The 26,129-nt window shown below is 38.3% G+C and overlaps 1 protein-coding gene across 7 annotated transcripts in view; it reads right to left on the bottom strand.

Annotated features, from left to right (window-relative positions):
• The window catches only part of LOC149193726 (uncharacterized), a 152,562-nt gene extending 126,656 nt beyond the window's left edge, over nucleotides 1–25,906 (bottom strand). The window contains exons 1-4 of one of the 7 annotated variants that reach the window (XM_089404883.1): nucleotides 25,748–25,904; nucleotides 25,438–25,504; nucleotides 25,265–25,305; nucleotides 25,018–25,150 (exon numbers count right to left, since the gene is read on the bottom strand). In XM_089404883.1, the coding sequence (XP_089261009.1) occupies nucleotides 25,018–25,132 (115 nt within the window). In that variant the 5' untranslated portion in view covers nucleotides 25,133–25,150; nucleotides 25,265–25,305; nucleotides 25,438–25,504; nucleotides 25,748–25,904. Of the gene's footprint in view, nucleotides 1–25,017; nucleotides 25,154–25,264; nucleotides 25,351–25,437; nucleotides 25,505–25,747 lie in introns of those variants that run through there. The other 6 variants (XM_089404881.1, XM_089404879.1, XM_089404882.1 and 3 more) reach the window with 6 other exon arrangements.
• Between the last annotated feature and the right edge of the window lie 223 nt (nucleotides 25,907–26,129).

Genomic DNA, 26,129 nt, shown 5'->3' with positions numbered 1-26,129 from the left:
TTGACCGAATCATATTCTAGATCTATAGTAAAATCTTCATGAGAAACCAAAAGATCAGCTGATACACACATGGGCATTCGTGATGGCATGCATCAATAAAGTCATCATCATTGGAATGATTGTTGCCCAAGGCTACGGATTAATTGAAAGAATTGATTGCATTTGATTCTCTATCGAGATTAGCAGATTGAAAATCATCCAAGAATGGAAATGCATTGTTTTGACATGGAGGATTCTGAAAAAGAGAGGAAATACTGAAAGCATCTTCACCTTCCTAGTCCTCTACCTGCATAATGTGACTACCTTGTACCTAATCGCAATTTGGACCAGCGATTTGAAAATTAAGAAAGTGTGAAAAACTAGCTGGTGGAGCAGATTGATTGAACGGATCATGGTACAAAGAGTCATGGCATGTAGGTGATAGAGGATAATAGAAATCCGGATCAGATTTGAGACTAGAGTTATGAACAGTGACATCATCTTGCGGAATGAAGGAGTTAGTCTTCACCATGGGCTTCATGTGCCATTCTAGAATTTCCTCCATTGAATCTGAAGAAGAATGAGAAGTTGGATTAGGAATTTGAATTGCAGATTTCCCAACTTTACAACCACTGCAAGGAGGCACCCGCATTGGCGCTGGAAAAGGAGGACAAGGAACAAAAGGCGCAGTAAATTCCACCTCTAAAATTAGAGGTGGCTCATGATTCACAAGAGTTGGGGGAGTAGGAACATCAGGGGGTTCAGGTTCACCGTGTAAAGAGATAAGAACCAAGCGCTCAGCATCTTGCTTCAAGAAGTATTGATTCATGTCCTTTTCAGGAATTTCACAACAAAGGTGAAGGAATCGATCAGCAAAATCCTCAACTGACTCATTAGGCTTCATTCTTAAGAGATTGATTCTTTTACAAACATCTCGGTAATTATACCTATCAAAGTCTTGATGAAGTTCCTCGAGGAAATGACGAAGGGAATTGATGTAAGCAAGTGGCAAGGTATGGCACCATTGATTAACATGACCTTCAAAGGTGAGGAAGAAAATCACATAAGCAAACTCTTCACCATTGATTTCATAAGATTCACAAAATTAAAGAAAATCAAAAATGTGCTCGGTTATGGATGTTCCATCCTCACCATCAAACTTTAATTGGGACAAGTGATAAAGAGGCTCATCGAGGATTGAAAATTGATAAAGGGAAAAATTCGAAAAACACCCTGGGAGTAAGATTTGAGGGTGAGCCATTTTAGATAAGAGGTTCAAACCAAATTCAACGAGCTCTGCTTGTCAGCGGACCCTCCTTCTAGTGTCACTGTTGATGGTGCTGGAAATCTGTCAACCAAGGAGTCTCCCCAATGTGAAGTCCCAATTAGACCTCACACCGTTTGGAGTAGGAACCCCATCCGGAATATCGGCCCGGTACTCTTCACCATTGATTTCATAAGATTCACAAAATTAAAGAAAATCAGAAATGTCCTCGGTTATGGATGTTCCCTCCTCACCATCAAACTTTAACTGGGACAAGTGATAGAGAGGCTCATCGGGGATTGAAAATTGATAAAGGGAAAAATTCAAAAACACCCTGGGAGTAAGATTTGAGGGTGAGCCATTTTAGATAAGAGATTCAAACCAGATTCAACGGGCTCAGCTTATCAGTTGACCCTCCTTCTAGTGTCACTGTTGATGGTGCTGGAAATCTGTCAACCAAGGAGTCTCCCTGATGTGAAGTCCCAACTAGACCTCACACCGTTTGGAGTAGGAGCCCCATCCGGAATATCGACAGATTGCCATATATCCTTTAAGATATGCCTTGGCTCTAACTTTCAGCAAGAGAGAGGAGTGCACATGCGCCTTCGAAAAGCAAGGGGGTGTGCCTGGTGAGTGTTCGATCATATGTGTGTCAAAGTTCTTTCACTGCGGAGGAGAGGAGAAGTGAGCATCTCAAAGAGAGGTAGTAGTAACACCCTAGTAGAGACACACATGAACTAGAATGATCCATGCAACATCAAGCGGAATAGTCCACAGAGATGTGACGGTCATTGAAACCAATATAACGAGAAAGACTTGTCTAATATCCAAAGGAATAATCCACGAGGATGCGACAACAATAATAGAAATTACAGCAAATTCTCAATATAATAAGTACCAAAATAACCAAAATAGTTCAACTACTTTAGCATAGATGAAAGAAAACATGAATTACAAACATTCACAGAATAATCTTACAAATATCCATAATCCGTGCATTAAGAACGTGTTGGCCTTCAAGGTTTATGCTATTAAGTGAAAGTTCCAAGGCACATGTATACAATGAACATCACTAGCTCCAGTACTGGAGCGTTGGAGCCGCTCCTTGCTCCTCAAAAGAACTAATCTGTCTCTCTAATTCCTTGCAGGAGGAGCCAAGGTGAAAAGTGCTTTGCTCATACAACAAGGGTGTATATATAACCAAGGGGTGATGGTTCCCCTCCTTGTGACTCTTTGACTACCCTCATGACTGTTTGACTTCTCATGACTTTTCGACTTACATGACTCTTCATATTACATGTGTGTCCTTTGGACTTCCACTTTTACAATACATTTTGAATACACTTTATATGATCCACAATAATGATGTGGCATATGGCAACTCATGACATGACAAGACATGACACTGCTAACATGGACTGCTTGATGATAAGGCAATGTCAACCCAATGTTGTTGTTGTGCACTGAGTGCCTTCTTGATAATGTTTTTCTTTTTACCTCTGCATGACTTGATGATCAAGAGTCTTCAATGATCTTAATTCTTGAGTTGCAATCGCAAACTGGTGTCCCTTTGCTTTCTTGTGATTGATCAGCTTGCACGCTCAACTACAAGAATGTCTTTTGCATGTTTCCATCCATCTCCTTCTTCATCATCTCACCATAGCATGATAAGATACCTGCATCTGCAATCCACTGATGACAGGACGACATCAATTTGAAAACCTCCAAGTCTAAGATAGTGCATTCTTATCCATTCACTGAGCTGAAACCAGGTGACAGGTTGGGAAGAGGGGCTCACTGATTGTGCATCGTGCAGTTCCAGTAATCAGGGTTGAGACTTGAGTCCTGAGACTGCGCAATGCGCAGTTCAGGCTGGGATGAGGCACAAGATTGCACAGTTCTGGGAGCTAGTGGGACAGGCAGAAGGGATGGTCACTAAGGGAACATACTGCACAGTTCTGGGAGACAAGGGAGGCTGGGCCATTGCGGAATTTCATAGTTCAGAGGCTCAAGGGATGAGCTTGTGGCTTGTGATTGTGAAGTGAGCAGTTAAGGCCAGGCTGGCAGAGAGAATTGCGCAATTTTGGAGTTCAAGGTGAAGCTAAGTTGCTTGGTCAGGAAGCCTTTCCGGAAATGGCCAAGTGTGGACCTGGTGAGACTGATGTGAAAAGTGATAAGACCTCGACTATGATCACACACTTAGAATACTTGATGACACAACAACATAGATCATCCATGACACAAGAACAATACATTTCCCTCTGTGTGACAACTTTCGACAAGTGCGACACTTTAAGATACACGTTGCGACGACTGTGACGACACTTGTGTGACAGTGCTTAAAACTTAGGAGATGAGTGCAACGGATATTTACATGGTTAGAAGTTAGAACAACTCATTTACACCAAGATGGCCTCTTGAAACCACCAAAACAGTCTTATGCATAAAGTGCAACAACTAATCATGCAAAAAGACGACATCTTGCTTTTCTTGCAAAAAGGAGCAAAACACTTAGAGAAAAAAACACATGGAATGGTTTTCGGTGTTTGCGATAATACATGACATTGAAGACATAATGATGTGGCAATGATAAGTTGCCCTTCTTACTGCTTCTTTCTATGTGCCTTCAATAAGAGGTGCATTCATTCCTTCAACTTCATGAGAGAAATGCTTTGTTCTTCATATTTATCCTCCAAATGGTTGTAAATCAGATGGAATCTTCATGCGATCCTGATATTTGGTCTTCTGTCATATTCTAGTATCCCTTCGTCTTCTTGTTGATCATCCTTTCTCCTCGACTCCTTAGGTGTCATCTAGCATATCCTCCTTCTCCATCTTCTTCATCATCTTGCCATAACATGGTGGAGTTCTTGTATCTGCAATCCACTCATGACAAGACGACATCAGTCTGATAAACCCCTAGTCTAAGATGTTGCACGATAATCTGTTGACTAAGCCGAAACTAGTGGTAGGCCAAGGGAGAGGCTCAGTGACTGCGCTAGACTAAGGGAGAAGATTATGCAGTTTGGGAGTTGAATGAGCTAAGCTGAGAGATTGGGCACTAGTTCAGCCAACTGCACAGTTCTAGAAGACGGAGGAAACTGGGTGATTATGCAATTGCGCAGTTCAGGAGCTCAAGACAGAGGCCTGAGCCTTGAGACTACGCAATGCGTATTTCTAGCTAGGTTGGAGAGACATATTGCGCAGTTTTAGGAGTCAGGGCTTGGGCTTGAGCACTGAGGTTGCGAAATGCACGGTTCTAGGAAGTAGAGACTGCACATTGCGCAGTGCCAAGAGACAAGGTTGTTGCTTGAGGGTTGATAATGCGCAATGCACAGTTTAGAAGGACTGGATGAGGCTAGGTTGCTGGGAATCTTCCGAAATTTGGCTAAGTGTGGGATCAGTGAAACCAATGTGAGCAATAATAGAACTTCACCTTGACCACACACTTAGACACTTGGCGACACAAGGTAGATCATCCAAAACATATGAAAACATACTTCCCTTAGTGCGAAAACCTTTGTGGCAACTTACGACAAGTGTGGCACCGAAGATAGACTTTGCGATGATAATGACAACACTTGTGTGGCAATGCGTGAAACTTTGGAAATGAGTACGAAACAGTCCTATATGATAAGAACAACTCATTATCACAAAGATTTCCCCTTGAAACAAACCAAAACTCCGCTTTGCATGATAAGCGACAATTCTCATGCTAGAAGACGACACTTGCTATATGAAGATAAAAGTGTGAACAACACTAGCGATATGCGAACGACGGGGAAAACAACACATGCCAGGGCGAAGATAACATGAAAAGGACATTAATAAAAGGGAAAGCAAGTGAAAACCACAATGATGAACATGAAAACAATACCTGCGAAAGCAAAGGTACGTCGAAACGACAGTTTGCAAAAATCACTAGAGTAGAATTACAAACATAGCTAGAATGTGAGAAACTGTCATTGTCAGTACGCACTGACTGTCAACATGGATTGGACATCGCACAAGCACAGTCTTGATAGGAAAGTGTTATGCTTGTCCAAGCTTGCGTAAGAGAATGCGCTCATGCACTTGTTACGGACTAAGCATGTGTGAGAAAGTGACTTCAACACTTCTAATCCAAGAGGGGGCTCAAAAAGCATCAACTAACCAAGAACTAACTATGGAGCCACCGATCGTAAGATCCACAGAAAACTCCAAAATTTGAGTGTATGCCAAAATTTGTTGGGTGTTTGTCACAACGACAACAGAAAGTAGAAAAAAACTAACCAATATCAAAGTAGCACCTTTTTTAATGACTAAAAGAACCCCATTTTGAAAACACATTCTTAACTACATTTCAAAAATGAATCTTTCAATGCAAAAGCAAAATGACATGGGAAGTTTGGAATTTAAAAAAAAAAAAAACTAAGTAATTCACTTTGAAAACCAACATTTTGAAAAGTCAAAATGCAGGCGCCCACTCTTGCTTCCAAAGCGAGATAATTTCAAATGGCCAAAGGCACACACCATCTCTATTTTTCTCAGAGCATAACTTCTCCCAACAAACATAGATTAGTTAGGCATCCATTACTATACTTTTCTCTTTTTCCTTGCATGTTAGGAGTACTTCCAAACATTATACTTAAGTATCCCCAAAAAACCCGAACCTGCTCTTACCACTGGGCATTCTCAAAGGGATATGACAAAACTCTACATTGTTACTTTCATGGTGAATGATGACAATGAAGATGGCTTCTTCGCCTCTTAATCTACCATGAAACTTTACAGTGATAGTGAAAGTTTAAAATGAAGATAGCTTCTTCACATCTAATTGAATTCGTGGTGTACTAAATTTAGATTCCATATGGGTTTATCCCTTCCTAATTGCTACTTTTATATGTACTTCCTTTTTCACTTAGAAGTATCCTTGGCACCCCCACATCACTATTGTGGTTTGTTGTATTCACTAGTTCCATTGACTTACTTTGGTCACTCTACTACTACACCTTGAAGGGAGTGTGCAATTATTGTGAGTGGGGTCGATTGAGAATGAGGGGCTGGTAAAGAATGCCAATCTACAAAATTGTTGAATAATGTAGCTAGTATCGGTCTTCATAATTGTACTTGAGTCATAATATAATGTATTTGTCAAAAGAAAGAAAAAGGAAGTTTATTGTAAAAGAAGAATTATTTAAGCATGGATTTCATGCTTTGTTTATTTTGTTTCTAGGTCAAAAGCACCCATTGAGTGCTTTAGGGCTTGAATCCTGAATCAATGTCAAATTCATGATGTATTAGACCCTTCTTGGGCTCCTTATGTCAAGAAAAGAAAATTACTTTTTATGAGTCTTGTCCCTCAGCCACCAAGTCAGCTTCCTCACCCTTCAAGTCGGCCTCCAACATCTGTCAAGTTGGCTTCATAATGGAGCATCAAACCATTATATATAAAGAAGCAACTCAACCTATTGTGGCACTTATGATTTGCAACTTATCAAAAAGAAGGAAGTGCGAAGAAAATTGAGGAAGAGGTTTTTACATGGCAAAGAAGCAAGAAAGCATTGGAGCCGAGATTCTCTACTCTCCTGCCACACGTGTGAAGGAAACTAAGGCATATTGAAGGCACTAGCCGAGATTCGAAAGTGCAGACTAGACCGAAACTCTTGTTGACTCACTTTGAAGGAGAAAATTTGTAAAGGAATGGGCTAAAGTTTGACTTTGTTACATGAAGTATGACTTGGTGGATGGAGAAAAGTCTTTGTCTTGGTTTAAGGTCAAGGTTATCTCATTTGATATGATTCTAAAGAAGAGAAGAAGAATTTATGGGTTTTCCCCTAGAAGAGGGGTTTTGCCCTAGCTAAGTGCCTACATCTTGTGTTATGTTTTGTGTTTGTGATCTTCATTGTTTGGCATTTGTCTTGATGAGAAGACCATAATAATTGGAAAGAAAAACTAATAACGAACTTCACAAGAAAATGTCAAAGAAAGATAAATCAAAATAATAAAAACCTTGAATATGCTACCCTAAAGGATTTCTCAACATGGTATCAGAGCTAAAGTCAGTGGCATAAGAGGCAACTAGAAGATCATTGATGGTTGGAAAACAGAAGTCTCATATCTAGCCTTCAAGACCGAGCTACCTAAAAGGAGGAACGAATTAACATGACTCATTTCTGGACTTGATTAGGGCCACAAACCAAAACTTAAAATCATAACAGCTGAAGGAAGCCAAGTAGCATTTTGAAGGACCAAAAGTTTAGGCTACAAACCTAGACCAAGTTGAGTCCCTTATGAAAAAGATTGAACCTCTATGCATAATTCTAAACTCTGAAATAGTCTCAAAAATCTGAAGTTTTGTGCATTTGAAGTTAACACAAGACTAAGGTGACTGAGTCATATAATTTGAGGAGTAAAGGTAGTCCTTGAAGCCAAAAAAGAAAGGGACATAAGCCAAGTTCTTTAGAGGCTTTGAAGAACTTGTTTTAGAGCTACAATCACCAAAATAGTTGAAGGTTTCTTGTGAAAAAGGACGCAGACCTATTCATATATATATATAGATATAAGCCTCGATAATGACATAAAAACTGACCTAGAAGGATCACATAATAAGACTTGTTTTAAAGTCTTATACAATGGGACATATTCTCAATCTTTTGAAGTCTTGCAATTTGTGAAACGATGAAATGATCAAGGTCTACATTCTTTGTGGAATAAGTGTCTAGCCATATTGAAGAAAGTGAAAAGAAGACGTTTGTTGCGCAATCATATTATCTCTATCTACATCAATGTGAGGAGAAGTCTATTTGAAGACCTGTAGAAGCTCATTCTTGCAAGTCTCTACTACAGTCATGAGAAAGCATCTAACAATTTGAGACCAACTTGAAGTCCTCATCTAACTCGAGTAAGTATTGATATTACTCTTTGTGTTTTAGTCATTTAACATATGTCTTCAGTTTACAAGAAAAGGCATCAAGCTCAATGGAACATCAATCTTTCAATCATGAAAGACAAAGGTATGTAATCTTGAAGTATGCATGTTCATTTGAGTCTAGTATGAAATTTTTTTAAGGATTAGTTGCTTGTATGATTCTAGGGGCAAGTTCTCATTGTTAGATTGTAAACCCTAGATAGTATGAGAACCCTCATTGTATTCGCTTAAAAACTTTATCCCATAACATCTAAGGTTTGTAAGTGGTCCAAGATATATGACAATCCTTGGCAAAAATGAAATTGAATAATATCTAGAAACCCTAGGAATACATCTTCTAAAATTTAATGAAAACCCCTCGAACATGGTCTTGTACTTGTATATTTTTTATGGTTCTTGCCAATAAAATGTTACAGATACATAAAAGAAATATTGATTTTAAGCAAAAAGGAAGCCCTTCTCACAAAAAATAAGTATTCTATTTTGATTTCTTTAGCTTTATTACTGTTGCTTGTATATTATCTTTTCTCTTGTATTTTTCCTTTGAAGGAAAAACTTACAGGTCTGTTCTAGAATAATTGGATTCAAAGGGAATCTTCAAAAGGAGACTTGTAAGAAGTTTCATTGCAGAAGGAGTCCTTCAATAGGAAACCCTACAAGATTTGTAAGAGAAACTATCGGTATTTATAAAGATTTGCATCAAGAAGATACGATCATTTTTGTCTTACAAGTTTAGAGTTGTAGAATCATTCTTATTTATTAGGGTGATTGATCAACCCTTGTCGTACTATCTATCTTTAGTTCACTTTGGTAAAACCCTAATCTTTAGGGTCACTATAAAACCCTAGCCTACTTGGGGTTTGTTGGTAAAGTCTAGAACATAAAATGAAATCCTAATCCCCTAAAGCTTAAGGTTTGTTGATATAAAACCCTAGCTTTTTAGGGTTTGTTGTTGATGTCTAAGTTATATGATGAAACCCTAGATTCTTAGGGTTTTAGGGTTTATGACAAAACCGATGTAATAGTTAATAAAAGATCCTCGAATATGTGCTTCTGTGTGATTGAAACCTTAGCTTGGTAAAAATTGTTGAATATCTAACATTGAAGTTTTGATGTTTGGTTTACAACAAAAACCCTAGTAGAGATTAATGAGATTCTAGGGCATGGTAATGAAACCCTAGATGTAAAATGTTTTCGCTATTATTTAATTCCTAACTTTATTTAATTGTTTAGTCTTGATGATGAAATCTAGGGTTTGTAACAAAACCCTAGCAAGTTTGTTGTAAAAAGTCTAGGGCACAAAAACCTAACTAGGTTTAAGTTTTAATATATAAATATTATTTTTTATTCAAAGCTTTGATAACCCTAGATGCTCCCATTATGATGACATGCTAACCATATATGTAGGTTTTAACCCCGTACAGAAATTACCTGCATACGAATTCTAAAACACAAAAAAATAAACAATGCGAGTGCATAACATATAAAACACATATACACAGAGATTTCCCCCTAGTTCCCAAAACCGAGACTACCAGCTTGATTTTTTCATTATGTTCCTTTCAATGTTATAATACATATTTATACATGCCAAAGCATCCAATACCATGGACTGAAAAACCATCGCGTCCAAAACCATGGACTGAAAACCATCACGTCCAAAAACATGTGTGAAAATCATGCATAAAACCATAGGTGGGTCCGCCCAACCTAACATAGGTTCCAAAACCAAAATTTTCCGGGGCGCTGCCCCAGACTCCATAGAGTGGGGTTACCTGCACCCCTCAAACCCCCGTGAGCCCCTTCTAACCCCTCGGTTAACTACGTGAGCTAGTTGTGGAAAGAATATAACACAACCCAACATTCTCCCACTTGTTGTTTTCTTTCCACAGGGGGCCACAAGAGAGCTTAGTCATTTATCCAGCCCTGCAATGCCCATTGTTTCTCTACACCAAGAGAACTTTTCAGAGCTCACAGATTTTGTCAATCCATCTGCAATATTCTTCAAAGTGTCCACCTTTACCAACAACACTTTTTTGTCTTCTATCATATCCCTCACAAAGTGATATTGAACATCAATGTGCTTTGTCTTTGAATGATATGCAGGGTTCTTTGCCAAGAAAATTGCACTTTGGTTGTCACATTCTATCCTTATAGCTCCCCGTACTAACCCCATACTTGAACACAATCTCTGCAACCAAACTGCTTCCTTGCTTGCATGAGTGGCTGCCATGTATTCTGCCTCTGTAGTTGATAGTTCCACTACAGATTGTTTCTTACTCATCCAACTGACTGCACCTCCAAATAGGTTAAACACATACCCACTTGTAGATCTTCTCTAATCCAGATCTCCAGCCCAGTCTGCATCAACAAAGCCACGAATATCCAACACTCTGTCCAACCCTTTTCTTCCTTGGTAGCACAAACCATAATCACTGGTGCCATGCAAATACCTAAAAACACGCTTCACTGCTGTCCAATGCTCCTTTCCTAGTTTTGACATAAACCTGCTCAATACTCCCATTGCATATGCAATGTCTAGTCAAGTACAGACCATTGCATACATCAGGCTACTGACTGCACTTGCATATGGAACACGGGACATGTCCTCTTCCTCTTCTTGTGTCTTGGGACACTGTTCAGCAGATAACTTTACACCTACAAGAATAGGAACCTTCACCGGTTTACTATCTTGCATATTAAATCTCTGCAATATTGTCTCGACATACTTCCTCTTATTTAACCAAAGCTTCCTCTTTTCCCGATCTCTTTTAATTTCCATGCCCAAAATATAGTTCGCAACCCCAAGATCTTTCATGTCGAATTTGGAGGACAATTGGGTCTTCAAATCCTGGATAATTTCGTTGTCATTTCCAACCAACAACATATCATCCACATACAAGACCAAATAAATAACACGGTCACCAATTAATTTAAAATACACACAGTGATCTGCTTTGCTTTTGGTGAAGCCAAGTCCCCATATAAATGTATCAAATTTCTGATACCACATCCTTGGTGACTGTTTTAACCAATACAGAGACTTCTTTAGCTTGCATACCAGTGCTTTTTTACCTTTCACTGCAAAGCCTTCAGGTTGCTTCATGTAGATTTCCTCTTCCAAATCCCCGTGAAGAAATGTTGTCTTCACATCCATCTGTTCTACCTCAAAATCAAAAACAGCAGCAACAGATAAAAGTAATCTAAAAGAAGTTATCTTGGCAACAGGAGAAAAAATATCACCAAAATCAATTCCCAACACCTGGGAATAACCTTTTGCTATCAACCGAGCTTTGTATTTCTCCACCTTTCTTTCTGCGTTTGTCTTCTTCTTGAACACCCATTTGCTGCCAATGGGTTTCCTTCTAGCCGGCAACTCCACCACATCCCAAGCCTCATTTTTGTGCAAAGATACCATTTCATCAACCATGGCCTATTTCCAGAGTTTTCCATCCTCTGAATCTATTGTTTCTTTCACAATTTTGGGATCATCATCAGTAATAATAAAGCAAAATTTGAACAGAAAGCAGATGGACTATACCTTTCTGGCTGCCTTCTTTCTCGAACTGATCTTCTAACACCTGGAGTTTGTGGCTCTTCATCTTCTGGTTCCTCCTCTGCTGTAGAGTTTGATTCTTCCTCCTTTAGCTCAAACTCTATCTTCTCAGGTTCCTTTGGTTGGACTTCATGTCTAATAACATTTTTCACCTCTCTGAACACCACATCTCGACTGTACACAACTTTCCTTGTTACTAGGTTCCAAAGCTTATAACCCTTTAAAGTTTAAACCATCAGTATACCCAATAAAAATGCACTTTTCAGATTTACTATCCAACTTGATTTATTTCTCCTTTGGAACATGTACATATGCATCACATCCAAATACCCTCAGATGTGAAAGAGAGGGTTTCTTACCAGTCCATATCTCTTGTGGAGTCTTATCCTCCAACGCTGATGAAGGTGATCTGTTGACCAGGTAACACGTTGTCTTCACCGCAATGTTGCACGAAGCGGAAGCGCGAAGCGGAAGCGCGAAGCGGAAGCGCGAAGCGGAAGCGCGGAGCGTGGAAGCATCATTTTCCAAAAATCTAGGAAGCGAAGCGTCCGCGGAAGCGTCTGCTATATATATATATTTTTTTATATTTTTTTGCATTTATACTCAAAACAAACATCCCAAATACCAAATTAATTGTAGAAGACATGAAAACATGCATATTTTTGCATAAATCAAGATAGATATGGCATCCATGATTCCATTGTAGTTACTTACTAGTACAACAATCATCTATATTCTAGCTATTACAAACATACATCAAATTTTTAAGCATATTATAAAACATAAAACATTTAAGCATATTATAAAACATAAAACATAGAGCATATTATGATTTATCTAGCAAGTGAGTAACTGTCAACATTTGTCATGTCCAAAATTCAAATAATAATGTTTACAAAATATGTCACTTGGTCACCGCCAAGCCAAAAAGGTTCAAAATTCAAATTCACAAGTCTACAAGTCTAATGAGTAATCTATGACAAAAAGAAGTAGATTGTGAATATATCTACTAATCTCTCCTCCTTCCACCACGAATAGAACGTGATGGCGGGCCTCCACGTGGTGGCAATGAAGAAGATGGTCCCTGTGTAAGTCGTGGCACTGGAACTGATGAAGAAGAACCCCCTGCTGTTGGTGTTGAACCATGGAACCTAGGAACCAAGGGACCAGATGGGGGTGGGGGTGGTGGCATATCAACACGGTCATCATCATCCTAGAATCGCTCAAAAAATTCATGCAAAAAAAAAAAAACACTAGTTAACAAAAAAATTAAAAACATGAATTAGAGAAATGCTTTATAAGGGAAAATTGGAAAATTCATACCACAATGGACATACCTGGATAAGAGCATCCTCTAATTGCTCTAGTCGCAACACTCCACCCTCCAAATTGGGCTCCTCTGGATTCTTGTCCCAAGTCAACAAGTCTTTATTAGACTTTGCATCTTCACAATAATGGGACAACAATCGCAAGTTGTAATGAACATAAACCAAGCTCTCTGCCCGGTCTAAACTCAACCTGTTCCTTTTAACACTGTGGATGAAAGAATAAGAGCTCCAACACCTCTCTGCAGAAGAAGTGTTTACCACCTGTGATAGCACCCGCAATGCCAAACTCTGTAGAAGTGGAGTACCCCCTCCATGCATGTTCCACCACTCAAGAGCAGAAAAATGCTCTCGATCTTGAATTGCATGCATGCTCCCAAATGGACCAGTGTTGAGCGTATAGTTGCTCACCTGTCTCCGTACCAATGCAGCCTCCTCATCATCAGGGATTAATCTACTCAATGCAGCCATATATTTTTCGTGAACCTCTCTATCTTGGTGTGGTTTTTTCCTGCTTCCCCCCCAGGTGCTGGTTTTGAAAGCCATGATGGATGATAGTATTTAGGTGTCAAAACATATGCTAATGCATGCAATGGAATATTTAGCATTTCCCATCGGTTTTGCACCTCTACACGAATATAATTGTACAAGGTGGTATCTCTAGGCTCAACAATGTCTTTAATCTGCCCCAACATGCTATCCATTTGCTCATACACCTCCCCAATTACTGGTCGATCTGAATCTGCAAACTTGATCATGTAATAAATTGGTTTGGTGAATTGCAAAACATATTTAACCTGTGACCAAAAGTAAGTGTCAAGAACAGTGTCCTTGACTACATTAGCACCATCTGTGTCATTGTTAATTTCATCCCATGTTTCAGCACACACTAGATTAGTTAAAGCTTGTCTCACCCTCACTAGCCGCCTAAAGGTGAGGTAATAACTAGCAAATCTTGTCTTTGCAATTTTAAGCAATTGCAACTTGGAGTAAGTGCCATAGAAGTAGTTTACCCTTGTATGCCCTGTGATGAATTTAATGAGCTACTTCCCTTTCCTATAAACATCAGCAATCCACCCACAATCTTTGTGTTTCACAATATCATGCATCAAAAGGTTCAATGTGTGAACCAGGCACCCAGACCAAAAGATGTGTGGATGAGTACGCTCAATAATTTTTCCTGCTGCCTTACAATTTGCTGCATTATCTGTGATCACTTGAACCACATTATTCGGACCAACATCTTTGATTGATTTCAATAGGAGATCTGCAATGTTTTGTGCAGTTGCACTGATGGAGGAGGAGTCATGACATGCAATAAATACTGCACCACTAGAAGAAACACCAAGAACATTTATCAAATGTTGGTTTCTAATATTTGTCCACCCATCTGATACAATGGATACCCCATAATCCACCCACTCATGTGTAAAACATGTCAAAGCTCTTTGAACCTTAGATTTTTCTCTTTCTAATAACACTGTTCTAGCTTTCTCATAGTTGGGGGCCTTGTATCCTTTTGGGGCTTCATTGATGGCCTTTACCATTTCATGCCAATAGGGAGAGCGAAGCACATTGAATGGTACACCGCAAGCACAAAGAAAACGAACTATCTTTCCATCCACATCATCCCTCCCAGCAACATTAAGGAAATCCCCTATTGTTTTTCTACCTCCAGAGGTTGCAGAAGTACCATGAGGAGATGGGCAACTACCAAATTTAGAGGTTGCACTTGATTCAGAATGAGTTTTTTGTTTCTTGTTTTTTTGTTGTGCAGCCATCTCTATTTGGATGTATTTTCTTCTTTGTTCAGTTGAAATGTTTGGGCAAATTTGTACCCCCACAGAACCCTTTTTTTCATCGCTGTCCAGCACCCCACAAAGATGCCTCCTCAGACGGGTATATGAACCCGTATATGGTTTTCCTCCATGACAACCATGAGGGCACACAAATTTGTAAGATCCACCACCCTTTCCCCCATCAAGTTTGGTCACATAGTTCCACAAGGGATTTGATGTACCTTTCCCATCTTGTGCTTCAGTGTCCCCTTCAAGTTCATCCCCTTCCTCTTCAAACCCTTCCTCCTCATCATACATTGGGTCACTACTATTAGGACCAAGTTCATCCCCTTCCTCTTCCCCTCTATTCCTCACCCTTGCCATCATTAAAACCAAGAGTGGAATGATACATAGAAGCCAAAAGAACACCATCTTGGAATATGGATATAGGTGGTGGACAACCTGTAAATAAAGGAGCAAGTAGAAACAATGGGAAAGAGTAGGAGAGGGAGGAGAAAAATACAATTTTTTTTTCAAAAAAACAAGGGAGTTTGGGCTTTGAACTTACCTCTTTAGCTCTTGTAGATGAAGTCCTCCAAGCTCTTGCTCCAAGCTCCTCCTCCTTCTCCTAGCTCCTCCTTCTTCACTCCTCCAAGCTCTCCTCTCTTCTCCTCTCCTTTCCTCTCTTCTCTTCTCCTCTCCTCTCTTCTCTTCTCCAACTCTCATAAACTCAAAGTGAGAAAATGAGAAGAGAATGGGGGCTTTATTCTTTTCTAAAGTCACCCTAAACTCACCCTAAACTCACCCTAACCCACCCCCTCATGCTTAGTTAAGTTAAATTTTAAAAGAAATTAAAAAAAAATTATGTTTATTTTGCTGCCCCGCGGGTTGCGCCCGGGTTGCGTGCGGGTTGCGCCCGGGTGGCGTGCGGGTGGCGTGCGCTTCCGGGCAGGTTGCGTGGCGCAACCTCTTGCCCGAATCGCCTTTCGAAGCGCGATTCCGGGGGCAACGCAACCTAAATGGCAGGAATCGTTTTTAAAAATAGGAATCGCGCCACCTAAAATTCGGAATCGCGCTTCGCCTGGAGATTCCGGAACGATTCCGTACGGGTCGCGATTCCGGCTTAGGATCCGGGGGGGGGCGATTCCTGCAACTATGCTTCACCGCCTCTGCCCGGAATTCCTGTCCTAACCCGGCACCACTGAGCATGCTTCTTGCCCTTTCCATCAACGTCTTGTTAATTCTTTCTGCAACTCCATTTTGCTGAGGTGTGTATGGAGTAGTCTTCTGCCGTGCTATACCACACTTCTTACAGAATTCTTCAAATTCCTTACTGCAAAACTCTCCACTGTTATTTGTCTTCAGCACCTTTATCTTCTTTTCTGTCTGGTTTTCCACCAAAACCTTGAATTCTTTAAGCCTGTCAAAGACTTTAGATTTCTTCTTAAGGAAATATATCCATGTATTCCTTGAGAAGTCATCTATAAATGATACATAGTAAACAGACTTACCCAGTGATAGAACCTTCACAGGTCCAAACACATCACTATGCGCAAGCTCTAATAAATGTTTCGCCATCTTACCACCAGAGGGGAAACTCACCAGATTCTGCTTCCCATATACACAATTTTCACAGAAATCAAAATCCAAAGAGCTATTACTCATACCTTCTACCATACCTTTACCATGAAGTATTCGAAGGCCCTTCTCTCCAATATGTCCAAGCCTTTGATGCCACAGCATGGTCTTCTCTTCAAATACCACTAGATTTTCTGCGCCACTTTCAGGAACCACAGAAGTGTTGCACCCATCAACAACCGTGCTACCTTGCAGCTTGTACAGAGTTCCAATCCGAACTCCCCGCATCAATACCAATGCTCCTCAAACCATCTTGCAGGTATCCTTCTCGAACACTATTTTTACACCTGCATCATCCAACTTGCTTACAGAAATCAGATTTCTGGTCAATGCAGGAATATGCAGAACACCCGGAAGTGTTTTAACCCTTCCACCTTGCAACTTCAACTTTACTTTTCCACGGCCAACGATTCTAGCCTTCCTATCATCCCCTAAGAAGACATCATCACCATCGTATTTCTCATACTCGCACAACCACTCTCTATGGGGAGTGAAGTGAAAGGATGCACCTGAGTCAATCAACCATGCCTCATGATCTACGTGTGTACTTGAAGAAGCCAAGTACACATCCCCACCTTCATCTGAGGTGGTTTTTGCCTCTGCAGAAGGAGCATCATCAGATCCCTTTCCTTTATCAGGAGCTTTAGATTTACAGTCCCTTTTGTAGTACCCTTCCTTTCCGCATTTCCAGCACACCACCTTTATAGGTTTTCCTGGAGATTTAGATCTCCCACTCGATGACTTATTTTTGTTTCTGTTTTGGGACCGTCCTCGTACAAACAAGGCATCACCATTCTGGCTCTCCATATTTTTCCGTCTCATCTCTTCCGTCAGCAAGGATGAGACTACTTCATCAAACTACAAGGCAGTTGCATTGTTACCTATTGCAATAACCAGACTATCCCATGAATCTGGTAGAGAACACAACAAACTAATGCACTTATCTTCATCTGAAATTTTGATATCAACAGACGATAATTGACTTACCACAGTATTAAACGCATTCAGATGCTCTGTCACCGAGTCTCCATCTTTCATCCTCAGGTTATACAACTTTTTCCGTAGGAACAGTTTATTCACCAGAGACTTAGATTGGTACAAAGTCCCTAACTTGTCCCACAAAGCCTTCATTGTAGCTTCCCCTGATACATTCAGCAATACTGAATCTGAGACACACAACCGTATTGTGCTCTTTGCCTTCCGATCCAACTTCTTCCATTATTCATCAAACACTCCCATTGGTTTAGTACCCGGATCTACCGCAATCCACTGATCTTTATCCACCAACAGATCCTCCATCTTGAGTTTCCACAACTCAAAACATTGACCATTAAATTTCTCGATCTCTTTCTTTCCACTGCTTGCCATCTTCTTTCACCACCAGAATCGATCTCGCAGATCTCCCACTGAACAGGGTCTACCACAGGCCCAAGCAAAACCCCTCAGCAACAAAGGCGTCCCCTTGAAGCCTAAACAGCTCTAATACCAAATGTAGGTTTTAACCCCATACAGAAATTACCTGCAGACGAATTCTAAAACACAAAAAATTAACAATGCGAGAGCATAACACATAAAACACATATACACAGAGATTTCCCCTTGGATCCCAAAACCGGTACTACCAACTTGATTTTTTCATTATGTTCCTTTCAATGTTATAATACATATTTATACATGCTGAAGCATCCAATACCATGGACCAAAAGACCATCGCGTCCAAAACCATGGACCGAAAACCATCGTGTCCAAAAACATGTGCGATAATCATGCACAAAACCATAGGTGGGTCCGCCCAACCTAACATAGGTTCCAAAACCAAAATTTTCCGAGGTGCTGCCCCGGACTCCATAGAGTGGGGTTACCTGCACCCCTCAAACCCCCTGTGACCCCCCTTCTAACCCCTTGGTTAACTATGTGGGCTAGTTGTGGAAAGAATATAACACAACCTAACAATATATTGATAAAGTTAACTTCATGCTCTTTCATGTTGGTGATTGGTTGTACCTGTTGATAAGGTTTACAGATGCATGATCTTTGATATGTTGAAGGTACTTATCTACCTCATACTTGATGATGGTATTGAGCATGATGGCAAGAGAGAGTTGTAAGAATATATGACCCTGAAGAAATGAAGTTTTGGAAAACTAAAGTTCTTCAATGATATGGTGATGCAAAAGAAAGAGCTTGTGTATTTGATGGATTTTTTCCCTAGTAAGAAGAAGCTTGGAAAAATAAAGTGTATATCTCCTAGGACATATTGTTACAACTATAGTAAAGACCATGGAGAAGGAATAAACATTGGAGAATGGCTAAAGCACTACAAATGATTATTCGTGATTATTGAAGTTGCAAACAAGACTTGGATGAATTAAGAACCGTTGACATTGTATTTGGTGCTGCTAGAGAAATTGAAGAAGGAAGTTTTCGTTCAAATATGTTCAGATATTGTGATAACCTAAGTAGCATCTAGATAGTTGAAGACCCCAGAGATTGTGCTAGCAGACAAGAACATATACATTGAAAATTTGAAAATCTGTTGGGGTTATGAAGCTACAGTATGTGCCAACAAATGAACAAGTAACTGATGTATTGACAAAATCTCTTCCCAAACAAGAAGTTTGTTAATTTTAGGAGCATGCTCAGATTGGTGGATATCTCTAATTTGGTTGAGAGGGAGAGATGAGTACCATAAAACTTCCTGGATGATGATGGTACTTAAGAGGACATCGTGACCTAGTTAATATTGAGATCTCAATTGATGTCTAGATCCCAAAGGGAGGGTATTGTGTGGAACTCTGGTTTAGTGTTGATAATTGGATCCCTATAAGGGTTGGTGTCAGGGCATGAAGTCTTAGATGGTATCCGATTGGATGGATACTAGGATTGTAGCCCGATGGTACCTATAGTGGTTGATGCCTAGATGATACCTCAGGCCATGTTGGGAAGATACCTTAGCAGTGAGGGTATCCCAAGCATTGCATATGTTATTTTATTCTTCTTTGAATTCTTCTTGGAATGTTTCAAATTGAGGTCAACCTTGTACCGATTGAACAATTATGAATACCTCCCTAGTTAAGAGGGAGTGTTGAATAATGTAACTAGTATCAGTCTTCATAATTGTACTTAAGTCATAATATAATGTATTTGTCAAAAGAAAGAAAAAAGAAGTTTATTGTAAAAGAAAAATCATTTAAGCATGGGTTTCATGCTTTGTTTATTTTATTTCTAGGTCAAAAGCACCCATTGAGTGCTCTAGGGTTTGTGTCTTGAGTCAAAGTCAAAGTCATGATGTATTAGACCCTTCTTGGGCTCCTTATGTCAAGAAAAGAAAATTATTTTTATGTGTCTTGTCCCTCCTCCACCAAGTCGGCTTCCTCACCCTTCAAGTCGGCCTCAAACATCTATCAAGTTGGCCTCATAATGGAGCATCGAACCACTATATATAGAGAAGAAACTCAACCTATTGTGACACTTATCATTAAAGAAGTTTGATCTACAACTTATCAAAAAGAAGGAAGTGTGAAGAAGTCTAAGGAAGAAGTTTTTACATAGCAAAGAAGGAAGAAAACATTTTGAGATTATCTACTCTCTATCCACACATGTGAAGGAAACTGAAGCATATTGCAAAGCCAAAGGTACTAGCCGAGATTCAAAAGTGCAGACCAGAAAGAAAATCTTGTTGACTCATTTTGAAGGAACAGATTTGTAAAGGAATGAGCTAGAAGTTTGACTTAGTTACATGAAGTTTGACTTGGTGGATGGAGAAAAGTCTTTGTCTTGGTTTAAGGTCAAGGTTATCTCACTTGATTTGATTCTAAAGAAGAGAAGAAGAATTTATGGGTTTTCCCCTAGAAGAGGGGTTTTTCCCTGGCTGAGTGCCTACATCTTGTGTTCTCTTTTGCGTTTGTGAACTTCATTGTTTAGCATTTGTCTTGATGAGAAGAAAATAATAATTGGAAATAAAAATAATAATAAAAACTTCATAAGAAAATTGTCAAAGAAAGAGAAATCAAAATAATAAAAACCCTAACTATGCTTCCATAAAGGATTTCTCAACAATAATCACTCAATGGACCCACTGAAAAAAATAACATAAAATAAACATAATAGCCAAGAGAGTAAGGCAAAAACAAGATGCTCAAAGGAGCCAATGTGGCAAAGCAAAGTTGTACAAGGTTCCATCATATTCAATAGTGGCAGGAGCATGTAATCCCAACTATAAAAAGAAGGCTACCAAACTACTCCATCTCCAAAAAGAATTGAAATATAAGAAAAAATAAAAGAGGGAGAAAAATATTTTAGCAAGGATTCCCTTGCAAAAATGAAAAAGGTAAACAAAGCAAATTGAGCAGGAAGAAGGAATATTCAAAGGGGAAAGGCCAAATGAGGATAAGGGATTGTAGAAAAAATTGCATAGAAATGTCTAACATATTAATATGAAGGAAAACACACCCCAACAACATCAATGGGAGTAAGGGCAAAAATATTTTAAGCAACAACAATGTTGGTTAAAGGAGAGCAAGGTCATAAAAAATATGGCAGACCCAAGGGAGGTACAAGGGGAGACATGGGCCCCCAACAAGAGCAAACAAGGGGGACCATTACCAAGAGAATCCATGGAGACTTGAAGAGATACCAAAGGAGTCACCAAGGGAAAATGCCTTATTAAAAGACAAGGGGAGAGGGAGCATTCTTGAAAAGGGAGGGTAAGGGAACTAGGACAAGAAAGAGGGGGAGAGGTGGGGAGGAGAATTATCCTATATATGGAAAAGAAAATGAAAGAAAAGTATTGTACCTAAACAAGAAATCAACAAAACAATGAACTAAATCAAGACTCAATGCAAGACCAAATTGAAGTAAAAAAAATGTAACTATTACTTCAATAAGAAAACTTAGTTGTCACAATCCAAAGGAGGAAAATGGCTTATTAGCTAGCTTGAAATAAGGTTCAAGATTAATCTTGTCAATTAGGCTTTTCTTCAGTGGTAGGGGATGAATGATTGTTATCCTCCCCACCCAACTTCAATTCCCGCAACTGACATGATGAGCTTTGTTGTAATGGCTTCAAGCCTTATTATTAACTATGAGAAATCCCTCGAGAACCAAAATATGTATATTCCTCATATGGAATATAAAGATATTTCTCAAGGAAAAAAAGGTTCAAGGTTAGTCTTGGGAAAAGGAAATGATAGGCCAAAAAAGAAGATTTAATAATTTGTTGGGGTTGTGTTTGTTTCAATGGATTTGGCTTCATGCTTCACATGTTTTTCATATGCCATAGTAAAAGAAAATAAAATGTTTTATTTATCTAACTCCTTTCATGTGAACCTATTTAGCATGTTTAGACTAGTCACTAAAAGTAAAAGAGTGGGAGATGGGAGATAGACTCCTTTGCAATCATTGAAAAAACCAAAACAAAATTGATTTCTAGGACATTGCCTCTAGTGATATTAGTGGATATATTATTTCATAGAAACAAGGTCAATGATTTCACTTTTCAAAATATAAATAATTAAATTTGAGAATGAGTAAAGGAGAGTGTTTTTTACAAGTTGGATGAGCATGCAACTTATACCAATGACAAATAACCCAAATAGAAATTAGGCAAATAGGCAGGGACCTTTCATGCACCCTATGTTTTTGAGTAAGAGCCACAAAACATGGGTGAGTATTCTCAAAGACCATAAATTGCATGGAATAATCCACAAATTCATAAAATTCAAAATAAAAAAATAAAAAATAAGGTAAGGGTTCTTCCATTGTATTAGTTTTACTAAATGGGTGTGGCTAGCACATTAAACCAACTAATCAAAGATAATGTTCTTGATTGATCCTGTGTTTCGAGGTATGCCTCCATTGACAGTGATGTTGGCACAAATAATAGGTTAATGTGAGAAGGCAAGGGTGGGCTAGGGTATTTTGGATAGGGAAGATCCCCATTAAATATCCAAGTTAAAACATTTCTAAAAAAATATTTTTCATGGATAAGTATTTAAGTACAAGTTATAACACTTTGCAAATTCCTTTGCCTAGAGCAACCAAACTAATTATTATACAAAGTTAAAGCACTTTTAAACGAAAAATTTCATGCTAAAACAATAGCATTTAAGCACATACTAAAATAGTGCTTAAAATCAACTATTTAATTAAAACACTATATAAACTGCTTTAGCTAACATCTTTTCACAAGCCTATTTGGGTTTTTTTTCTTGGCATTGATTATTAGTTCCCTCTTTCTCATTAATATTTTGATATGAGAAGACCATCATAATTATGGTTAGTGCAAGTCTTAGTGTCCATAGCACAAAAACTTAACTATAGTGAAAGTAATTGTAGTTTGAATATACAATCTAAAAAAGCTCCTCCTTTACAAGTAATCTACAAAAAGATGGATGGAAGCAACCATACTTAGATTCCCATACAGGATCCTTCCTATAGATTGGAGGAGGCTATAATTGATATTGTTGATTTCAAGAAGGAATACTATATGTTTCAATTATTCAAAAGATTGAAAGCAATGACTAGATTTGAAACACATTGTAGTTGAAATTGAAATTTCAACTCTTTTGTGCTTGAAATAAACCTCCACCTCTGACTTTAATAGAATTGGACATTGTAGAATACGCACACTAGGTCAAATGTGACTCCAATTGAAAACTAGTGAAATTGTCTTTTGGTGCAATGCATTGATGGGAACTTCTATTTGTCTTAAGATGGGACTAAGGTGGACTATAATATCCATGCTCAAGTTACTATGAGAATGATTTTTATGGTTTAAAAATTCACATATACTTTACTATAAAAATACGAACAAAGTAAGAGAAATGGTCTTGCATGGTGTTTTTATATTAGTTTTAACTAGCATTTCTACACTGGGTGTCCAATGGACATGAAGTGGTAGCCTTATTCTATTAATGGTAGCATTCATCTTCTCCACCCATGAGAATGTTTCCTTTTTCATAATGTTGCCACCAAGCGCAATGACCTCTACATAGGCATGCTCTAACCCCAATTCTATCTCACACATGTTCTTATTCAATGACAAAAATGAAGGCATGTTAAGTGGATTACACAATTGATGGGAGAGCCTTAGTGGTTGAGGACATTTGATAGAATCGAGATGGTTGACTGCAAGGTCCACTAAAGGTTATGTAATAACCTCACTCACTCACAAAAGGTTATATAACTAACATCCATCACTAAAGGTAAAGGTTATGCAAATAACTACAATGCATCTTGTTAATTGGGTCTAGCTTGAGGTGGTTGAACATAGAAATTGTAATCCTTCCCACCCAGGTTCAAATCCCATTTGTGACATGCTTTGTTCTTTGTAAGCCAATTATTGACTAGGGCTCTTTCTAAGCCATGTAAAATATCTCAGTTCTTGTATACATCATGTTAAAAAAAAACTATGGTGCATCCCAAACTTGATTCAAGTAAAAAATGAAGAAATTGAGGTTAAAAATTGAAAATAAAGGAACAAAATGAAACATAATATACACAACGTATAACATATTAAAGACGACTAAGTTAAACATCTAGAATCATCTAATATAGTATATGGTATTAATACAACTCACTACTACAATCACTTACATCATCTATGACTTTAGAATAACCTTTCCTCTAGAATCATCTAGCTCTTTCAGTGAAATTTTGACAGAGAATGTAAATTTTAATCCATAATTCCTCAGTCTAACATGAAGTCTACACACCTATACTGAAAACACATCTCCTTCATCACAATCAGTGATAGAATAGCAAGACTGACTCCTTCCCACAAGCAATGTGAGACGAATAATGAAGAAAACTCCCATCCAATGGAAAGATCACAAAGGAAGCAAAGGAAATCACACACCTACAAATTCATAAGCTTCATCACTGGAGAGGCATTAGTAAAGAGGCATTGGACAAATGACACTATCAATGGAGACAAACATCCTATGGGCCATGATGACATTGAGATTCCAAGTCTAAATTGAGCCCCTCAACATTTATAACAAAAAATTGTCCATAACCATGAAGCAAGGTTCGAAGCAACCTAATTTCCTAAAAGTTACCTATTATTATTCTATTTCTTTTAAATATTATAAAGTAACCTAATCAAGTTGATAACCATCAAAAATTCACTAACTTTTCTCTTTTTCTATAGAATTTATAATTTTCTATAAAATTCATAAATGTACATCCTAGGTTTAACATAGTATGTCCTAATAATATCAATATACAAATACAACTAATGAATTAATGAACTTGCCCATATGAAGAAAAAAAAATCGTAATTATACCATGCTTAGCATTTCCCCTTTTTATATCTACTTTAATGATCTGAAATTTGAATATCATCGAATTCATAGATGTAAAACCTAATTTATAATACCAAGCTTCCCATGCCCCGTTTTCATTTCAATTTTAATCTTTAAAATATACATCGAATACATAGAAGTAAAGCCTAGTTCAAGTTTGACATGGAATCCATAAATGGACTTGATTATATGGGAAAGTTGTAGTTATACCAGACTTAAATTCCACATTACTGAACGGAAAATAACAGAAATTTTACCTACCTACAGAGAGTATGATGTACAGAAAATGGACTTCTGTGTCCGGGAGAAGAATGTGAGAGTTGGAGGCTTGTTTGAACCACCATAGTATTAATCTTCTTCTCTCCTCCTTCGGCATAATATCTCATCTACAAATCTGAGAGGACACAAAGTGAAAATCACGGCTCAAACTCGTTCAAAGAGCATAAAGCACTGTTTAAAACCAGGTATGGTCTGGAATACAAAAATAATGTAAACAACCCAAACGAACCTGCGGAAGACATCGGATTACGTTGAAACAAAAGCATCATATTCTCGTCTCATCTGCATCATCAATGAAACCCTACCCTTCACCTGTTGCAAATCAGAGTTCGTTGTTTGAACAAGGGCAAAATCAATCTGCATGCAAAGTAATTAAAAGCAAAAGAGCTTTATCTGGAATAACCTGACCATCACTGTCAATTGACATGACACTGGTTTTAAAACTCTTGCGATTTCGTCCAACTTCAATCTGAAATCAAAATAATAAATAAAAAAGTTTAAGCACTCAAATAACAACTCCTATCCATTCTCCATGTAGATATTTATTACTGTAACCTATCTGAACAGTGAATATAGATTAAAAGAGACAAACAAAACCATACCTACTGCTAAAGCTGCAATAGTCATCCAAAATCATGGGTTTCATCTTTCCTACAACAAAATAAAATTTCCCAGCCTAACAATCAACCAAAGAGGACCAAAAAAATTGTACCTACAGGACGGAGGCTCGTGATATTCTTCTTGTCATACGTCGGTGAACATAATAGTACTCCAGGGACTCGTAGCAGGAGTAGAATTCGTGTGCACATTCGGCTTCTTCCTATCTCATCCTCGTGTTATCTAATCTCCGAATTCATTAAACCATTTAAACATAGCTTAAAAGAAGTTTAAAAGATTTGACTCTTAGTAAGCATTCTATTTCTCTTAAATATTATAAAGTAACCTAAATTTAAATTAAGATGGTAACAATCAAAATTTTCTAACTTTTCTCTTTTTCTATAAAATTCATAAATGTACACCCGACATATTTATTTTAATCGTCTGAGTATACATCGAATTCATAGATATAAAACCTAGTTTATAATACCAAATTT

The sequence above is a fragment of the Pinus tabuliformis genome, chromosome 2_2 (assembly GCF_031772625.1).
Source record: "Pinus tabuliformis cultivar Carrire ecotype Pingquan chromosome 2_2, CPIR1, whole genome shotgun sequence".
Lineage (NCBI taxonomy): Eukaryota > Viridiplantae > Streptophyta > Pinopsida > Pinales > Pinaceae > Pinus > Pinus tabuliformis.
Note: the sequence above shows the minus strand (reverse complement) of the source record. Positions and strands in the feature narration are given on the sequence as shown.